This window comes from Camellia sinensis, chromosome 15 (assembly GCF_055761805.1).
Source record: "Camellia sinensis isolate YWXY chromosome 15, ASM5576180v1, whole genome shotgun sequence".
Taxonomy (NCBI): domain Eukaryota; kingdom Viridiplantae; phylum Streptophyta; class Magnoliopsida; order Ericales; family Theaceae; genus Camellia; species Camellia sinensis.
Genome location: NC_138975.1, coordinates 20747437 through 20764371, shown reverse-complemented (window position 1 = coordinate 20764371; position 16935 = coordinate 20747437). Strand labels below are relative to the sequence as shown.

General features: G+C 33.3%; 2 protein-coding genes across 2 annotated transcripts; one reads left to right on the top strand and one right to left on the bottom strand.

Annotated features, from left to right (window-relative positions):
• The first annotated feature begins 302 nt into the window (after positions 1-302).
• LOC114311668 (auxin-responsive protein IAA27) lies at positions 303-4238 on the top strand. Its single transcript, XM_028257802.2, has 5 exons — positions 303-1228; positions 1995-2221; positions 2932-3073; positions 3359-3420; positions 3942-4238. Exons 1-5 carry the CDS (start codon positions 660-662, stop codon positions 3977-3979), a joined length of 1038 nt encoding a protein of 345 aa, XP_028113603.2. The 5' UTR covers positions 303-659; the 3' UTR covers positions 3980-4238.
• Positions 4239-7574: 3336 nt separating this feature from the next.
• Positions 7575-12754, bottom strand: LOC114311667 (uncharacterized). Its single transcript, XM_028257801.2, has 4 exons — positions 12389-12754; positions 10732-11176; positions 10425-10540; positions 7575-8234 (listed from the first exon to the last, which is right to left on the bottom strand). Exons 1-4 carry the CDS (start codon positions 12693-12695, stop codon positions 7813-7815), a joined length of 1290 nt encoding a protein of 429 aa, XP_028113602.2. The 5' UTR covers positions 12696-12754; the 3' UTR covers positions 7575-7812.
• Between the last annotated feature and the right edge of the window lie 4181 nt (positions 12755-16935).

The following is a 16935-nucleotide window of genomic DNA, read 5'->3' as shown; positions in this document are numbered from 1 at the left end:
CACCTTAAACGGAACACTTGGCAACCAAACACTCTTTCAAGAAAAAATTGGTTCTAAATCTCTTACCAAACCTCTATAAAATGATGAAATTGAAAATCGCCATTTTGTCCCCCACCCACTTCACACCAGAGGAGGTTAATGTAATTTATTTTTATTATTATTATTATTATTATTATTGTTGTTATTTAACAGTTATTTATATATTTACTAATTAACCGCAAGGCCAAATAGTTTTTTTTTTTTATACATTTCCCACTAATTTAATATTCCTTCATAGCTGCTTTTTCCTTTTATGAGCAGACATATGCTTTTGTTTTATTATTCCCAAAGTAATATTCCTCCATTTCTAAAATTCTAATGTCAGAATTATTTTACACTTGTTGCAATGAAGTGGGTGTGTGTGTGTGTGTGTGTGTGTGTGTGTGGGGTTTATGATTTAAAGAAAATGCTATACAAAAGGCCAAAGAAGCTTCTTTTCTGCCTCAACAAAAACCAACACCACTTTTAAAGGGTACCCCAGAAAGAGCCACCCCTTATTTCTCTCATCCTTTTTGTGCTCTCGATCATCCCTTCCCTTCCTTCCCTTCCCTTCCCTTCTTCTTCATTCAATAGTTTCTCAAGATTTTCTTTCTGGGTTTTTGTTTGTGGGTTGAAGTTTGATGTCTACACCACTTGAACATGACTATATAGGCTTGTCAGAGGCTTCTCCAATGGAAAGAAGCTCTGATAAGATCTCATCCTCATCTTCTTCCTCTGTTGTCTCCACTGAGGATGAGAAGAACAATATTCTCAACTTCAAAGAGACTGAGCTGAGACTTGGCTTGCCTGGTTCAAAGTCTCCTGAGAGAAAGGCTGGACTTGCAGTTGTTGGGGTTTCTCTTTTTGGGAAGGATTTGGAGGATAAGGCTAATAATGGGTATTCACTCAGCCCTATGAAGAACTTTGTTTCTGGAGCTAAAAGGGGGTTTTCTGATGCCATTGATGGTTCTGGGAAATGGGTTTTTACCGTGAATGGTGGATCTGAGGTTGATTTGGGGAAAAGTGTTTCCCCTTTGTTCTCTCCTAGGGTTGGGAAGAATGTTTTGGAGAGTAACAATACACAGCAATCTTCCTTGCCTGGGACTAGTATGAAAGAAGTTGTTGTTGTTCCTTCTCAGAAGCCTGTTCAAGATAAGAAGGCTCAGGTTTCTCCTTCAAATCAGCATGGTAGTAGTGCTCCTGCTGCCAAGTAAGTTTCTCTCTCTTTCATTTCTTTCTTTCCAATCAAAAATTCTTGTACTCTGTTGTTATTTTCTTTTCTTGCAAAGTGAGCTGTGAATTGTGGCCTTGTCAGAGTCTATAAGGCTTGACTCACTAGAAATTGGGATGTTCTGTTTTTGGTTGCTGAAATATGTTTAAAAAAGGAAGAGGATTGGGATTTCAGTCTTGGAATTTTAATATTTTGAATCCAACTCAGCCTAATTCAACTATTTGACTAAGTTCTTAATGAGTTCTCTTATTCTTTTCAAGCCAAAACAAGAACAGCTCAATCTTAAGATTTCATTTCCTTCACTTTTTCTTAGAAACCAAAGTCAAATTTGTATATAGTTTTCTTTCAGCTATTGTAATTGTGTTCTCTACTTAAGTTTTTCTTAGCAAAATTTGAAGCTGAGCCCTTCATTAGCTGAGCCAAGACCTGCAGATTGGTGTGTTTTACCCTGATAATAACTATGCTGCTTTGTAGTATTCAATCAAAGCAAGGTACCTTAAATTTGCAGTTAAATCTACATGTATACATTCATACGTACATAGGTGTATAAACTTGTACATCTGCTTGCAATTTATGTCTCATGTGCACAAATTATTTCACTTCAAGCTTTGGTTATTTAATTAGATTTAATTTCCCACTTATTGGGTTTTCCCTTTATAAGAAATGGTGGATTGTTTTGGAGGATGTTTATTCTGCGCTCTTCTAGCCTGATCTTCTTTGTTCCCATGTTATGTTTGTGTGACAGGGCACAGGTGGTAGGTTGGCCACCAATTCGATCTTTTCGGAAGAATACGATGGCCACAAATTCTACAAAGAACAATGATGATGAGGGGAAGGCGGGATCCGGGTGCCTCTATGTTAAGGTTAGCATGGATGGTGCTCCATACCTAAGGAAGGTTGATCTGAAAACCTACTCCAACTATACTGAACTTTCATCTGCTCTGGAGAAGATGTTCAGCGGCTTTACAATTGGTAACTCTCTCTCACACACACACACAGACACACTCTGATAAATAAGTGATTGTATCTGTGCACAATAGCTGATTATATAGTTCTACTGTTGTGTCATTAGTTTTTGAGTTATGAAATCGACTTAGCTACTAGAAAGAGCTCTTGATGTTTGAGAAATATGCTTGTCAAAATGAAATCTATCAGCAATGTTGTGTTGAAGCAATAGTTTTTTTTTTTTATTAAACATTCCATCCATATTTTTTAATTTGAGTTTTTTTCTATTAGGGGGAAAGAATGATGGGTATGTTTGGTTTGTGTTTGAGAGATGTGTTTTAGAGATAAAAAGTACGAAAAGTTGTTTGGTTTGGTTTTTTTCAAAAGATGTTTTGGAAAATTATTTTGAGAGAGAGTTTTGGAAAAAGTGATTGATTTGATGTGTGTGAGAGAGAGATTTGTTTGGAAAACTTGTTTGGTTTACAAGTTTTGAGAAATTTTTTTGAAAAAATTTGTTTGGTTTGATTACTTTTAAAAACTTATTTGTAGAGAAAATTTCCCAAATTTTTTTCATAAATTCAAATCAAACAAACCCGATATATTTTGTTTATTTTCATCTTCCTTTTTTTGGTCATTCTTTCTTGGATGTGGACAGAGTTACCACTATGAATATGTGATGAAATGTTTGGCATATTGTGCTGGATATTGATTTCAGTTTATACATGACTGTGATTCAGGTCAGTGCAGTTCCCAAGGACTTCCGGGGCGAGATGGGCTTAGTGAAAGTCACTTAAAGGATCTCCTCCACAGCTCTGAGTACGTGCTTACATATGAAGACAAGGACGGTGATTGGATGCTTGTTGGTGATGTTCCATGGGAGTAAGTTCTCTTTTCAATTACCCATTCTTGAAATCTTCTTTTTAACATCTGAGAAAACTCAGTATGTTTTTGTGAACTGTGAAGCAAAATGGAACGGAATAGTTCAAAATTTTAATTGAAAAACTCTGAATGACCTAGCACGGAAATTGAAATTGGAATGTCTCTAATTTTCCAGAAGTAGTGGTCATGTTGATCAAGAACTTGATACATTACTTGCCATTAATTCTTATCTTTGGCTGTAAATACACTTCTAGCTTCTAAATTTGTTCTTGTTTGATACCACAGGATGTTCACCGATTCATGTAGGAGAATGAGGATCATGAAAGGCTCAGAGGCAATTGGGCTAGGTATGCTCACACGCCCGTTTGGTTGTGTTTTGGTTTTCTTCGTTTTAATTTTTTGTTTTCATGTTTTCAGGAACAAAAACAAAGAATAATTTGAATACACCCATCCATAAGGAAATTATGGTTCTTTACCATATTATTTTGAATATTTACAGAGAAATTAGCTTTTGGAACCTCCAAATTTTATCTTGGCTCTTCAAACTTTTGAAAAATCTCAGTATTGCTATGTAATATTGTAGTATTTATTAAAGAAATTAGCAGTTGAGCCCTCAAAATCTACAGAATTTTACTTCAGCCACTCTTTGCACAGTTTCTGGGTCTGCCATTGCACCCCATTGTTTCTATTTTTGTGAGAAAACAATTTTCAAAAAAGGAAAGCAACTTTGGTGGGACTTAAGAAGTGGGTTCATTTCAAAAATAAAATTTTGAAAACAGTTTCCAGAAACAGTTCACACAACCAACAGTTAAACCACTAAAACCATTTGAGTGTTTTTGAGTTTGATTGATTATCTTGGTTGCTGCAGCTCCAAGGGCCATGGAGAAGTGCAAGAACCGTAACTAAGCGCCAGTAGGACCGAGAAAGAGATCCTGGAAAACCGAAGGTTTTTATCTGCTCCGGAATCTCATATGTTTTTGTATGTTTTTAGGGTTGTAGTAATTCTTGTATCGGAAATACATCCTAGCTAGCTAGGTTATCAGGCAGAAATATAACTGGAGACGACGTTCCAGATGTTTGTTCGCTTTGTCTATTGTTCTCTCCGATCTGTATTTCTCTACTAAAAAAAATTGCTATGTAAATGGAGTGATGCTATTTTCAGATATTGATCTCTCTCCTCCAGATTATGCCTTTGAAAGATCAATGTTTTTGAAATTTTCATTATTTTTACTTTTAAAAACACAAAAAACAAAACATTAATGATTGAGGCCTCAAATTTTTTGGCTCAAATTTGCCTCGAATTTGCTTCTTTTTTTCTTTTTTTTTTTTTTTTTTTTTTGCTGGGTTGATGATTTGCTTGTTATTATTATTATTATTTTTATTTATTTTTTTCTGCAATGATTTAGCCTAGAAAAAAAGAAAAAAAAAAAAAAAAAAAAAAAAATGGCATTCGAGGCAATTTCGCGCCTCAGTTTCGAGGCCTCAATCACGGCTCAAAACAAAAATACAACAAAACAAGCCTGCTAATGTTTGGTTATGGTGCCACATCCCATCCAATGTGACTTTCATCAATTATAAAATGTTATCAAAAAAATAAAAAATAAAAATCATGAGCTTTGAGCTTTTTAACAAAATAATTTTTTTATTTTATTTATTTAAACTTTAATATTTTTATTTGTTTTTAATCTAAATTGTTTGTTTATTTTTGTTAAATAAAACTGTAACCAAAAAAAAAAAAAAAAGTTAGTCATTAAACTCAATGAAAAAAAAATATTTTAAACATATTCCATTTATCTACATGGGGTATAATAATTAAATTATTATTTTTAACCAATTTTATTTAATAAAAATAGGTAAATAATTAAAAATAAAATAAATTTAAAAAATCAATATTTAAATTGATAAAATTAAAAACTTAGAGTTTATTTTGTTACCAGGCTTAAACTCTAAAAGTTTTTTTTTTAAATTTTTATTTTTATTTTTATGTGCTTTCACCATTAGGGCTGGACATAGGATAATCCAAATTGTACAACTCACCCAATCCGAATCGATCCGTATATAAATGGACGGTTTTACAAACACAATGTGAACAGATGCAATTTGAAATATGGCATTATTGCGGATTGTAGGCAGGCTACGAGTTTTACCCGTACCTACAAAAAGCTTGCCCACACTTAGAATTTTTTTTTCCCTTTAAAACCTGGACCATTGATTTTATTCATCATATCCTAGATATTTTTGTCCAACAAACCAAACCATAATCTCTTAAAGGATTTGAATTGAATGAACTTTTACATTCATCCAAAATACAATAATAAAATAACAATAAATTGTTGTCAAACTTAATGAAGAATTACTTTTAAATAAATTTAGGATTTTAAATGATTTTACTTTAATTGTATTGTTGGATATTGAATGATTTTGATAATTTAGTTTAAGATTTTAAAAAATGTACTTTTGTTAGTTTATGATTTTATTTAAAAATTTAAGGTAGCGTTTGGTAGAGGTTTTAGCCTCCGTTTGGGAAGTGGGTTGGCTTTTTGGCTTTTTGACTTTTTTGACTATTTTAGCCTGGGCTTAAAAGCTTGGTTTAGGAAGAACTTTTTGGCCTTTTGACTTTTTTGAGTTTTTTTGTGAGAAAAGAATGTAATGATTATGGGTTGGATGTGATGTTTTGTTTGTTATGGCTAAAATAGCCTATTTTGTTTTTTGTGGCTAAAATAGCCAAAAAAGCCCAAACCATGGCTTCCCAAACGAAAATGTGATTTGAGAGTTTGAGTTGTATTTTGAGTTTGTGTATTATGAAATTATGATTTGAGTGTAGAAAATTTGTTTGGTAAAGAGTTTTGAAAATAGTTTTGAAAAGAGTTTTGATTTGAGTGGGGAATTGTTGATGTGACATTAGAAATTTGATACAAAAAATTACAACTCATATAACTCAAAATTATTTTAAAGCATATAAAAAAATTTAAAAATTTCAGAAAATATTTTTTTCGATTATATATGAATTGCAAAAAGAAAATTGTAAAAAAAAAAAAATCACTATTTCGGTCTACCAGCCAGATGTCCCGTTTTGAAAAAAAAAAATTGAAACACGCGCTCGATTTTAACAGAACAGACAGCGCATTTTGCAGAGCTGTGGAAAATTAATTCCACAGCTCCATACAAACACCATACTCAAACTGTCACGTTGAATCACATTTTGAAATCACAACCAAACACAGCCTAAGATTTTGAATGATTTGCTTGTGTTATGAATTGATTTTGTTATACTTTTAATTTTATAAATTTTAATTTATTAATTATTAATGTTGAGCATTTTAAAATATGAGGAAAAAATAATCCAAAATAAATATTTACAAAATGAAAAAAAAATCCAAAAATAAATTTTTTTAAAAAAAACATCGAATCCACCAACTGCTCACAAATTCACGAACAACAATGATTCATCTCACTAAAAACATCACCACTAATAGCACTAATGCATTAAAAAAAAAAAATACAATTCCAAGACCAAAACATCACATCATTAATGGCAGGATTCACTGCCACCTAATTAGTGGGTGGGAGCACTAATTAGTGCTCCCAAGCATTTTTCATTCACGAATTCTATCTGTACAAATCATAACCCACATAGCAAGCAATTGTAAATTTAATTTTTTTCAAACTGTACATATGCGGACAAATTCAAACCACCAATCGATACGTCCAAAACTGAACTGTGACCACCACTGCTCACCATTATTCTCATGCCAGGAGTTAAAAAGGAATGTAGCTTGCTTACAAGTTACATACTACCCATTATTGGAAAAGAATTAATTTAGCAGAAATCTATGACAGCTGAATTATTATAAAAGTGAGCCATTCACGGACACATGATGGGCAATGCATATTTAGAAAAAGAAAAGGGCACCCAAAAAAAAAACGAATATTTTGGCAATAAAAACCAGGGATTTTAGAAAAATCAAAACAATTTTTTGATGTTTCCTAAAAAATAGTGAGTTGTTTTCAAAAAGAGTTCAAAAAATATTTTTGAAAATAGTTAGCCAAACAAAATTCTGGGTGAGAGAAATGAACAAGAACAAATAAATTTTAACTAATATAATAAAGATACCAATTATTGTTCCAAAGAGTCTTCCTACTTTATTTATTTCAAAAAGTTCAGGAACAAATATGTACGGAATAAAAATATACTCTTCCTACTTTATTTATTTCAAAAAGTTCAAGAACAAATATGTACGGAATAGAAATATTCCCCCACCCAAGAAAAGAACGGTTACAAATAATGAAGAAAGTAGTAGATTTAAATACGAAGCAATGTAAAATAAACCATTTTTCAACAATAAAAACAGAAAATTGAGAATGAAAACACATTCAAACCTGGATAAAACCTGTCAACAAACTAAAATTCAAAACCATTTTTTTCATAAGAGGATCAGAAGTATAAATTAACAAACAACTCTAAACAACAGAAAATTTTCAGTAAACAAAAGATAAGCTATGCTAGTAGTGCCAGGTTCATGATTTTTCATAAAAGAAAATGTCAGAAATAATAATAATAATCCTCGAAGTAAAAAAATAAAATAAAAATAAAAAATAAAAAAAAAAACCTAGTATGCATGCTTTTAAAAAAATAGAAAAAAAGAAAAGAACAGAAAACTATGAGAGTAACGCAAAAAATTTACAGATCTCAAGATTTTATGCCCAAACTTCTAATTTCACATTAACTCCAGATATATTTAAGAAATTTGTGCAGATACTTGAAGATAAACCATTTGGGTATACCCATTGAATACAGAAGTGTCGAGTCTAGTCAAGCCAAGTCTCTGGAATAGCCGAAACCTGCCATCCTCGACAATGGGAGTGGAAGCACGAGCAGGATCATATCTCGTTTGATGAGTAAGTGACGGACCAGCCACTGGTGGGAGCTCCCAATAAACATCTAGCACTGATTCCACAAACCGGCTGTTCTTAAAGTGTTGTGTATAGGTTATTGGCTTATTACTGTGGTTAAAGACGTCTCGCATATACCCCCGAACACCCCACCATGCTTCGCTGTGCCCACATAGTTCTTCTATATCCACCGCCTTCTCCCAGAACTTCTTCCTTGTTGATCTAATCCTAGCTTCATCACTATCTTTAAAGCAACTATGGCCACCACCTGGAATCATAAAAATGATAACATAAATCCAAAGATTCGCAAAACCAAACAATATCTACATTAAAAACAGATGTATATTACAACCAATAAACAAACAGCAAATATATATATATATATATTTTACTAAATGCTACAAGACAAGAACCTGTGGTACCAGTATCAAAGTTATATGGACACATCTCATCACGCAAGAATTATTCAGATTTGAATTCAATGCTCACTGAATATGAACATTGAATATGGATTAGTTTTTTTCATGATCAAGACCATTCCATTCTAATGCTAATGTAGTGAACTAACTCAGTTTTGACCATATTCAGTACCAATCACAGGGTTCCAAACAATTGTTGTAGAAGTACCAATGGCTTTGAAAGAAACACCTAAAATGTTGAAAATTCTTAGAGCAGGCCACAAATTCACAATAAGTATTGACCATTCAAATAATCCCAAAATTTGATTTCACACAGTAATTTTTGGATACTGTTAGAAAGGCTAAAGTAGTTACAAGTTCAATTTAGATATAGGAGAGAAAGGATCCCATAATTCTGCAGATTAGTACCTTCTGTTTTTATTGGGGTGGACCCAAAAAAAACCAAGAAGTTACAGTACTACCAAAATATGGGCAAACTATAATGATGTGAGCAAGGACGTGTGGTGAGGTTCCAATTAGCATGAAAAATTAATCCTCATGCTGAACAATTCACCAACTCACAGAAAGGGACCAGTTTGCAAGTCATTGATACAATTCTCCAGGTTATAAAAACTCACAAATTTGACTTTTAAAACTAATAAATATTATAATTTTCTTTTTAAAATAACCAAACCTTGGTAACGAAGTCTCACACAACTATGTTCACAAAATTCCCCAAATTAATTTTGTAGGAGTACCTAGTATTATAAAATTTCTATGAAGTAACTGTCACCTTGGAAGCACACAAGGCTTGCCTCTATTATCTGCATAGAATTCCCTATTGAATCTGTTAAAGTTTTGTCTTGTGTGGGTTTGGACTTCGTTGGCTGTTGGTGTGAATGTGTGTTATTCCTTCGGTTCAAAAGATTAAAATTGATGTTCCATATCAGCTATGTGTTCAACCCAAATAAATCTTAAAATTCTCCACTCTCCATAACTAATCCAAAATTTAGGCCCCTTTGATGTGTTGTGTGTGGGTTTGGCCTTGTGTTGATGAGCGCGAGTGTTATTTGTGTTTTGTTTGTTTGTTTGTTTGTGTTAAAAAAAAAAAAAAAAAAACTAGTTAAATCTTTATGAGAAACAAAAGACAGATTTGTTCTTTTTCCGAAAGAGACTATGGAAGTTTATGCCATGCAGATTAGCACGGAATATAATCGTGGTACTGTACAGTGTACATAGAGAAAAACAACTATTGAGCATAAATAGCAATGTAAAGGTTCCATTTACATTGTCTTTGGTTAATAAATATAGAGGGAAAATTGTACAACATTTCTGATTGAATCAGCAGTGGACCAAAAGCACAAGTGCTTGTAGTGTAAAGAACAGTGGTACAACTGAAAATAAATAAAGAAGAAGATATTTCTATTGCTGATAAAACATAATTTTCTAAGATGACTCGTAAGGCAGGCAATGTGTATGACTCACATGTACCAATTTTTGGCATTCAAGGAAAAAATTGACTATAAAGTAAGGCCTCGTTTGGGAACAAGCTAATTTAGTAACTTTTTAGCTATTTGGTTAAAATATGAGGTAAAAAAAACTAGTATGTTTGGGATGACTTTTTAACTTTTTACGAAAAGATGTGCAAAAAGTAGAGAGAAAAGAGAATCTTTGACTTTTTAGTATGGGTTGTTGGCTTTTTGGCTAAACCGGTCGCTTCCCATACTTGAAATGGAAAAGTAGAAACAAATGATTGGCGGTTAGATTGAATTGGTGGAGTGCAGAAAGTTCCCAAACTTGTTCGTCATAGACCCTTTAACCACGTCACAACTGTTCCTTTGCTTTGCCAATATATTACCAGAGCTTCTTTTGGAGGTTGGGATCAGTTTCTCCATAGATTCTAACAAAATATTCATGCACTTCCCCACAATAAAATTAAAAACTGTTCTCATGTTAGCATGGCAATCTATGCATTTTCAAGTGATGCACCTACTCTACAAACTCATCTATACTACATATATGACCTGCATTGATAAAAGGAAAAATGAGTGAATGCGCACCTCTTATATAAAATTGATCACATATCTGTCTGAAGGAATAATGGTCTCCAGTCCCAGTATCATAGTTGTCCTCAAAAACAAGATGCCTGAAGCCAGCTTTCAGTGCCTGCTTGAGCCTACAGATCAAAATATGATATGCAAAAGGACACGTGATGTCACTCATCAGCAATAGTAGGGCATTGACACACAAGATTTAACAAATGAATGCCCAACTTAAAATTTTTAAGTTTTTTAATGCATGCAAACGGTAGTTTAAGTATCACATTAAGAGAGAAGAATTCAATTATCTACAAAACATGAGTAGTACCGTTTTAATTCATTCTGATGATCATCAAAGAAGACCAGAATCCGGCTTGGATCTGTAATTCTGTGTTTCTTCATCACACTTCTCCAGTTAAGACTCCCAAAATCCACAAAGTCCTTTCCAGCAAAATATGTGCAGTTCCCATCCACATACGCAGGTCCCTTATTAAGGTATTTCTCAGGATGGCGTGGTGAAAGTGACACAATGGGTTTGTCTGGCATTGCCTGACGCAAAACCCAAGTTGAATGCCCCTTAAAAACACCACTCTCAATCATCAGATCAGGCTTCAGCCATCGGGCAATGAACCAAAGCCCAAAGCTGTGGTCAAAACCCATCCCATACATATTGTTTTTGATGGGTCGTGTTTCATATATTGGTACAAACTCTTCCAAGCCTTTGAGTAAATCCTTCGACGTCCATTCAACTGTTTTTCCATGTTTCGATCTGCCTTTTGCCAAGCATAATAATTAAATGGGCACAGACTGTAAGATCTTCATGACTTAATGCTCAAAATCAAATTTCAAAGTGATGAATCAACTAATCAAAATGAAGTATAAGATTCACTCATTCATAACCTATTAGAACTACTAAATTCAATGTCAACTAAGAAGAACAACAACAAAAATTACATTGAAATTCATTACGGCAAGCAAATTTTAAATATATATATATATATATATTTCTTCAAAAATAAAAGAAAAACAAACAGCCAGACAACTAGAACAAGGATTATATATGAGATTCCAGTGGGTATTCACAAAATCAGTAGGCGTAACATCTGCAACATAATTTTTCAGCATTGACCCAATTTTTCTTTCCGAGCGTTTAACATCTGCAATAAGCAAAAAACAGCAGGATTGATGGAATATGATGCAGCACAGAAAACAAACCCACATAATCAAATGAATATCATTGACGAATTTAAACCTTAAAATAAAAGAACTACTAAGTTAAGATCCCTATGATATTAACCTACACCAACCCTAAACCCTAATATATCAAAACCACAACTCAGGGAATTGATCAATTTTAGGGCCACATGGATTAAGACCTTTCAATATTATTGCACAAACCATTTATAATCCCACCAATGAAAACAAAATGTACAGTAGTTTGCTTTAAAAACACTTTTTTGATAAGTGGGTGGGTGTCCAGACCACCATGTGTGCACCTCTCCACTAATCCCCGCTAAAGTTAACGAGAGCGAGCAAACCTCCAGTGGCCCTTGGGGGTGATTCAAACTCGACATCTTGAACCTTATCCTCAAATATTTACCACTTGGCCAACCCACCCCTTGTTGCTTTAAAAACAATCTAATTCACTAGTACATTAATCACGTCCCAATACTACATATTTGATCAATTCGTCACTTAACTAAAACACAGTACGTACATACACAATGAAAAAAAAATCACAATTTTCAGAAGTAAAGAGACAAAGCCTAATTCGAAAATGAAGTGAAACACATACACAATGACAAAAATCAAACAAAATCGAATGCATTAAACATGAGATGCAAAATCAACAACCAAAGATAAGTTAAATTAAGCAAATAATCCATCTAAAATAATTAAGATCTAACGAAACCCTAACGAAACAGAATCGAAAAAAATAAAAAAATAAAAAATCAGAGAGAGAGAGAGAGAGAGAGTTGGCTTACACCAGGGCACGCCGAGAGATCCGAAGTCGGAATCGGGGTCTTGGACGGCGAAGAAGCGCATGCGAGAGAGAGGATCGGAGGAGGAAGAGACGCAGACGAAATTGCGAGAGTGAATGATGAGAGAGAAGTGGAAGAGGAGGAGTAGAAAGAGGATGATGAAGGGCCAGAAGTAAGTAGTTCGGGTCAAGTAATTGGAAGCTCTCATCGCCATTGATATGTTCTTCCTTGTCTTCGATTCGTCGTTGTCGTCGTCTCCTTCGCCGCTAAATTGCGCACCCCTGCGCACAGAGTGCACTCTCTCCAGCATTTTTGGCCTCTCCTCTGTTCTGACTCCCAAAATATTACATTAAGATTGTGAATAAACAGTGTGTGCTCTTTAAAGTTTTTTTTTTTTGTTTTTTTAAATAAAAAATAATTATAAATTCATGAGAAATTTTGAGATTTTAAAAAATTTTAAATTATTTTTCCTAACATTTGATAAAAATGCACTACCTTGTGATATTAAGAAATTGTATCAATAAAATCATGTCATTTGATTGTTTAAATTGAATATAAAGGATTGAGAACAATATATATAGATTAATTATTCGGACTCCCACTGGGGTCACCCCCGGACCCCCAATCCACTGTGATTGACCAAATTTTTTTTTTTTTTTTTTCTTTTCAATCACCAACCTCTACGTGTGTGGGGTGATGGGGTGGGAGGAGAGTGGGGGTCTCAATCAGGTCTCATATATATAATACTTATAACAAAAATTTTCACTTTATTCTATCTAAAAAATTGCACTTTGTATGCTATAATTATGTAAAAATTAGAGTTAATTCTATTTTTTTTTTTATAAATATTAACTATAAAATATAACTTTTACAAAAGTAAAATGTTTAAGTAAAAAAAATATAAATGTATAACGCTCACTTGATATATTGTGTTCGGTCAAATAAGGATTATTACTCGATCAAAGGTACAACTTATTGGGCTTTTATTTGGTTTCGTTTGGGATTTGGTTATTTGACTAAAATGACTCTGTTTGTTTATGTTTTCAAACTAATTTTCTGCATACAGGTTTGAGCATGATATTTGGATAGAGTTATAGAATTAATTTTTCACAACTCTGCAGAGAACTCTGTCAAACAGAGTGCGTTTTTCAGTTTTTTTTTTTTAAATTTGGCCTAACCGGTCGTCCGACCAGTTGATCGGAATAGTGAAATTTTTTTTTTTTTTTTTTTGCAATTGATATGTTAATATTGTACGGGGAGGAAATAATTCTCCTCGTATAATCCTGTTGACCAAGTCCACGCTTCTCCGTACGACGTCGCTTTGTCACCTGAAAACACAAACGTGAGCTAGCCGGCGGGTGTGTGCCGGAAACCTCTCCGATGCCTAAGTCAGAAAACTTGACAAATAGACAAAGCTCTAAGTTCTCAGAAAGATTGTGTTCAATTACCTCCTCCAAGGTGATGCTTGTGAGCTTTTATAAGTTTCCCGTGGCACAATCCTAGTAGGACTTGTACTTCTCCATGCAGAGTCCTCCTAGGATTCATTCTCCTAAGGATAATGCTTATCCTTTCACACCCTCCCCCACTGCTTAAACCAAGTGGGATGGTTCTCTTTATGGCCGAACTTCTATTTGGCCGAAGTAAAAATGGCTATGCCGAGCCACCAAGTAGGTCGTACTAACAGTTGTTCGGTTCTTCTTCATGCTATCATATCTCGGTTCTCTAATACCTGAACCGTGGTATGTTCGGACCGAACCACTGACTCGACTGGCATAACTCTCAAACCGGTATGCCTCTAAGGCCGGTCTAACTCCAAGTTGCTCCCCAAACCGAAGTACTTTACAATCCTCTAGCCGAAGTAACTCTATTACTTCGTAAGCCGAAGTAATTCCACCTCCTTTGGGCCGGAGTAAATCTGTCTCTCCTAGGCCGGAGTAACCATTACAGCCTTTTTTACTTAGTCCTTCGCTTTTCTGGGCCTTAAAGCCCAACTCGCAGCTCGGCCCAGTTTTTCCCAAAAATTGCCCTCTCAATTTATATATACGAAAAAAATATTTTCTGAATTTTTTAAAATTTTTTATGTGTTTTAAAATAATTTTGAGTTGTATGTTTAGTTGTAAGTTGTAAGTTTGTGTATCAAATATCAAATGTTACATCAAACATTTCCCACTCAATACAAAACTCTTTTCAAAACTATTTTTAAAACTCTCACCAAATAAATTTTCTACACTCAAATCATAATTTCAAACCTCACAAACTCAAAATACAACTCATACTCTCAAATAGGGGTGTGCATAATACTGCCGAAACCGCCGAAACTGCCAAAACCGCACCGAACCGTACCGTCAAGGCAAATTCGTTATTATTTGCCAATCGAATCGTCGATTTTTGGTAAGAAAAATGACAAATTCTAGTGATACTTTTACCAATCCGTCGATTTCTATTTTTCTTCCAAACCGCACCGACCTGTACCGCTATTAAATCATGTTTTATAAGATTCTAAAAATTCTTTTTTACTTAAATTTGCTTGTTGTTCTATACCTTAGAATATAGTATTACATTACTGCTCGAGGGGAATTCAAGATGTCAGTAATTCAAAATAAAGTTGGATTCCAATTCACTTTTCAATCTTTTTTTTTTTTTCTGGCCATGTTGCAAACTTGCATCAGCTTACTTTTTAATATAAATATTTTTCAACAGTAAACATTTTCAACATATTGTAAATCCTGAATGATATTAATTTTATGTATTGTATTTGATCATTGTAGCTTCCACAGATGTTTGTAATGAACTGATGGCATAGTCATTGATATTATCATGTTGTTGCTACACTTGCTGCATCAGAAGAAAGCTTCGCAAGATACTTAACATCACGGTATCTCTCGTCCTTTTTTTACTCTTTGATTTAAGTTTTGTAATTTGAATTATATTTTTTTATAAACTGCCAATCCGCCCAAACCGTCAAGGCAAATACGCCATTATTTGCCAACTGAATCGCCGATTTTTGATAAGGAAAATGACAAATTCTAGTGACACTTTTATCAATCCGTCACCTGTCATACGGTTTCTATTTTTCTCTCAAATCGCACCGTTCCGCACTGCACACACCCCTACTCTCAAATCATAATTACAAAACTCTACCAAACGCTACCTTAACCTCAGGACAAGCCCAAGGTTGACTTTACTCAAATATCGCTTCGATTGGTTATAGGCCTAGGTAATTGAAGTCCAACCCAACTCGTCAGCCCTAGCCTGACAAAATAAACAAAATATACAGAAAAAAAACTAGAAGATAAAAAAAAAAATAAAAATAAATAACAACTTTTTTTTTATATTTATTTTTTTTTATTTTATAAATATGCCCGAATCTTTGACTTATTGAGCTTTGTCAGTGAGCTAATCTATTAGCCCATCTACGCCAAGCCCATCAAGCGGGACTTGAGTCGCTTGGCCCAGTAAGAAAAGAAAAATAAATTTGTCAAACTTAGGTTTTGTTTGAGAATAGATTTTTTTAGTAATTTTTTGATTAATATATGATGTAAAAAGGTTAGTATGTTTGGAATGACAAATTTTTTTACGAAAAGATGTTTAAAAAATAGAGAGAAATTAAAATTTTTGACTTTTGGTATAAATTGCTGTTTTTTTAATTTTTTTAGTGATTTTTTAAACTTTTGACTAAAATCACGACTTGCAAAATGAGGCGTTAGTCTGTGGATGGATTTGAGAACAATGCAAAATGTCAACTCTTACCTCATGTTTGTTTCACAATTTGAGTGGTCAAATATTTTAATTGTGGGTCTTATCCACAGCATATTTGATAGTGAAATAAGAGGGCGGATTGATAGTCCAAGAGACTTAGTAATCTCTCTCAATACAAAGATTAACTTGGTTGGATTTTGGGTAGGATTAAGAAAATAGTGAGAGAATTGAGTATTTTATATATAAAAAAATCTTTTTTTTACCAAGCGTATCTATTTGTTTTAATTTTTTTAATATAAAAATAATTTATTTATTTATTTTATATAAAAATATTTTAACAATTCCATCAATAATCATCTGTCATACTATCATCAAAACAAACAGACTTCCATTTAATCTCCTCACTAACAATCCCCACATTAATAATTTTTTCACTAATCATCCTCTCACTAACAATCACTTCCAACTTAACTTGTCAAACAAACGTGGCTTTAGAGTCAACATACTGGTGACATTAATTTAACCTTAACAAGAGGTGTAACAAATAACACTTGACCAACGAACTAGTTCTCGATGTCATGAGAGAAAAATGATATCTTGTTCGAAATTTACACAAATAGATGTGTACAATCTTAATTAGTTGGTATTATGCCCACAACAACTAGTCAACGTGGATCATGTCTGTTATGGTTAGTCTGACTTAATAGTAATTTTTTTTTATTTTATGTAGAGTATTATTCAAAATTAATTAAATTAAGTAATGCTATATATAGTGACGGAGTCAAAAAATTAAATTAGAAAGGGTGATTATTAATTACAATTTCTTATTTAAAAAAAATCATGATCATCAT

Excerpts from the sequence above, each read along its gene's own strand:
- LOC114311667 (XM_028257801.2), bottom strand. The coding sequence starts at position 12,695 with ATGCTGGAGAGAGTGCACTCTGTGCGCAGGGGTGCGCAATTTAGCGGC. Across the intron at positions 10,541-10,731 it reads CATCAGAATGAATTAAAACG|GCTCAAGCAGGCACTGAAAG; the intron begins GTACTACTCATG and ends TTTGATCTGTAG. Across the intron at positions 8,235-10,424 it reads TGATCAATTTTATATAAGAG|GTGGTGGCCATAGTTGCTTT; the intron begins GTGCGCATTCAC and ends TTATGATTCCAG.
- LOC114311668 (XM_028257802.2), top strand. The coding sequence starts at position 660 with ATGTCTACACCACTTGAACATGACTATATAGGCTTGTCAGAGGCTTCT. Across the intron at positions 2,222-2,931 it reads GTTCAGCGGCTTTACAATTG|GTCAGTGCAGTTCCCAAGGA; the intron begins GTAACTCTCTCT and ends ACTGTGATTCAG. Across the intron at positions 3,074-3,358 it reads GTTGGTGATGTTCCATGGGA|GATGTTCACCGATTCATGTA; the intron begins GTAAGTTCTCTT and ends TTGATACCACAG.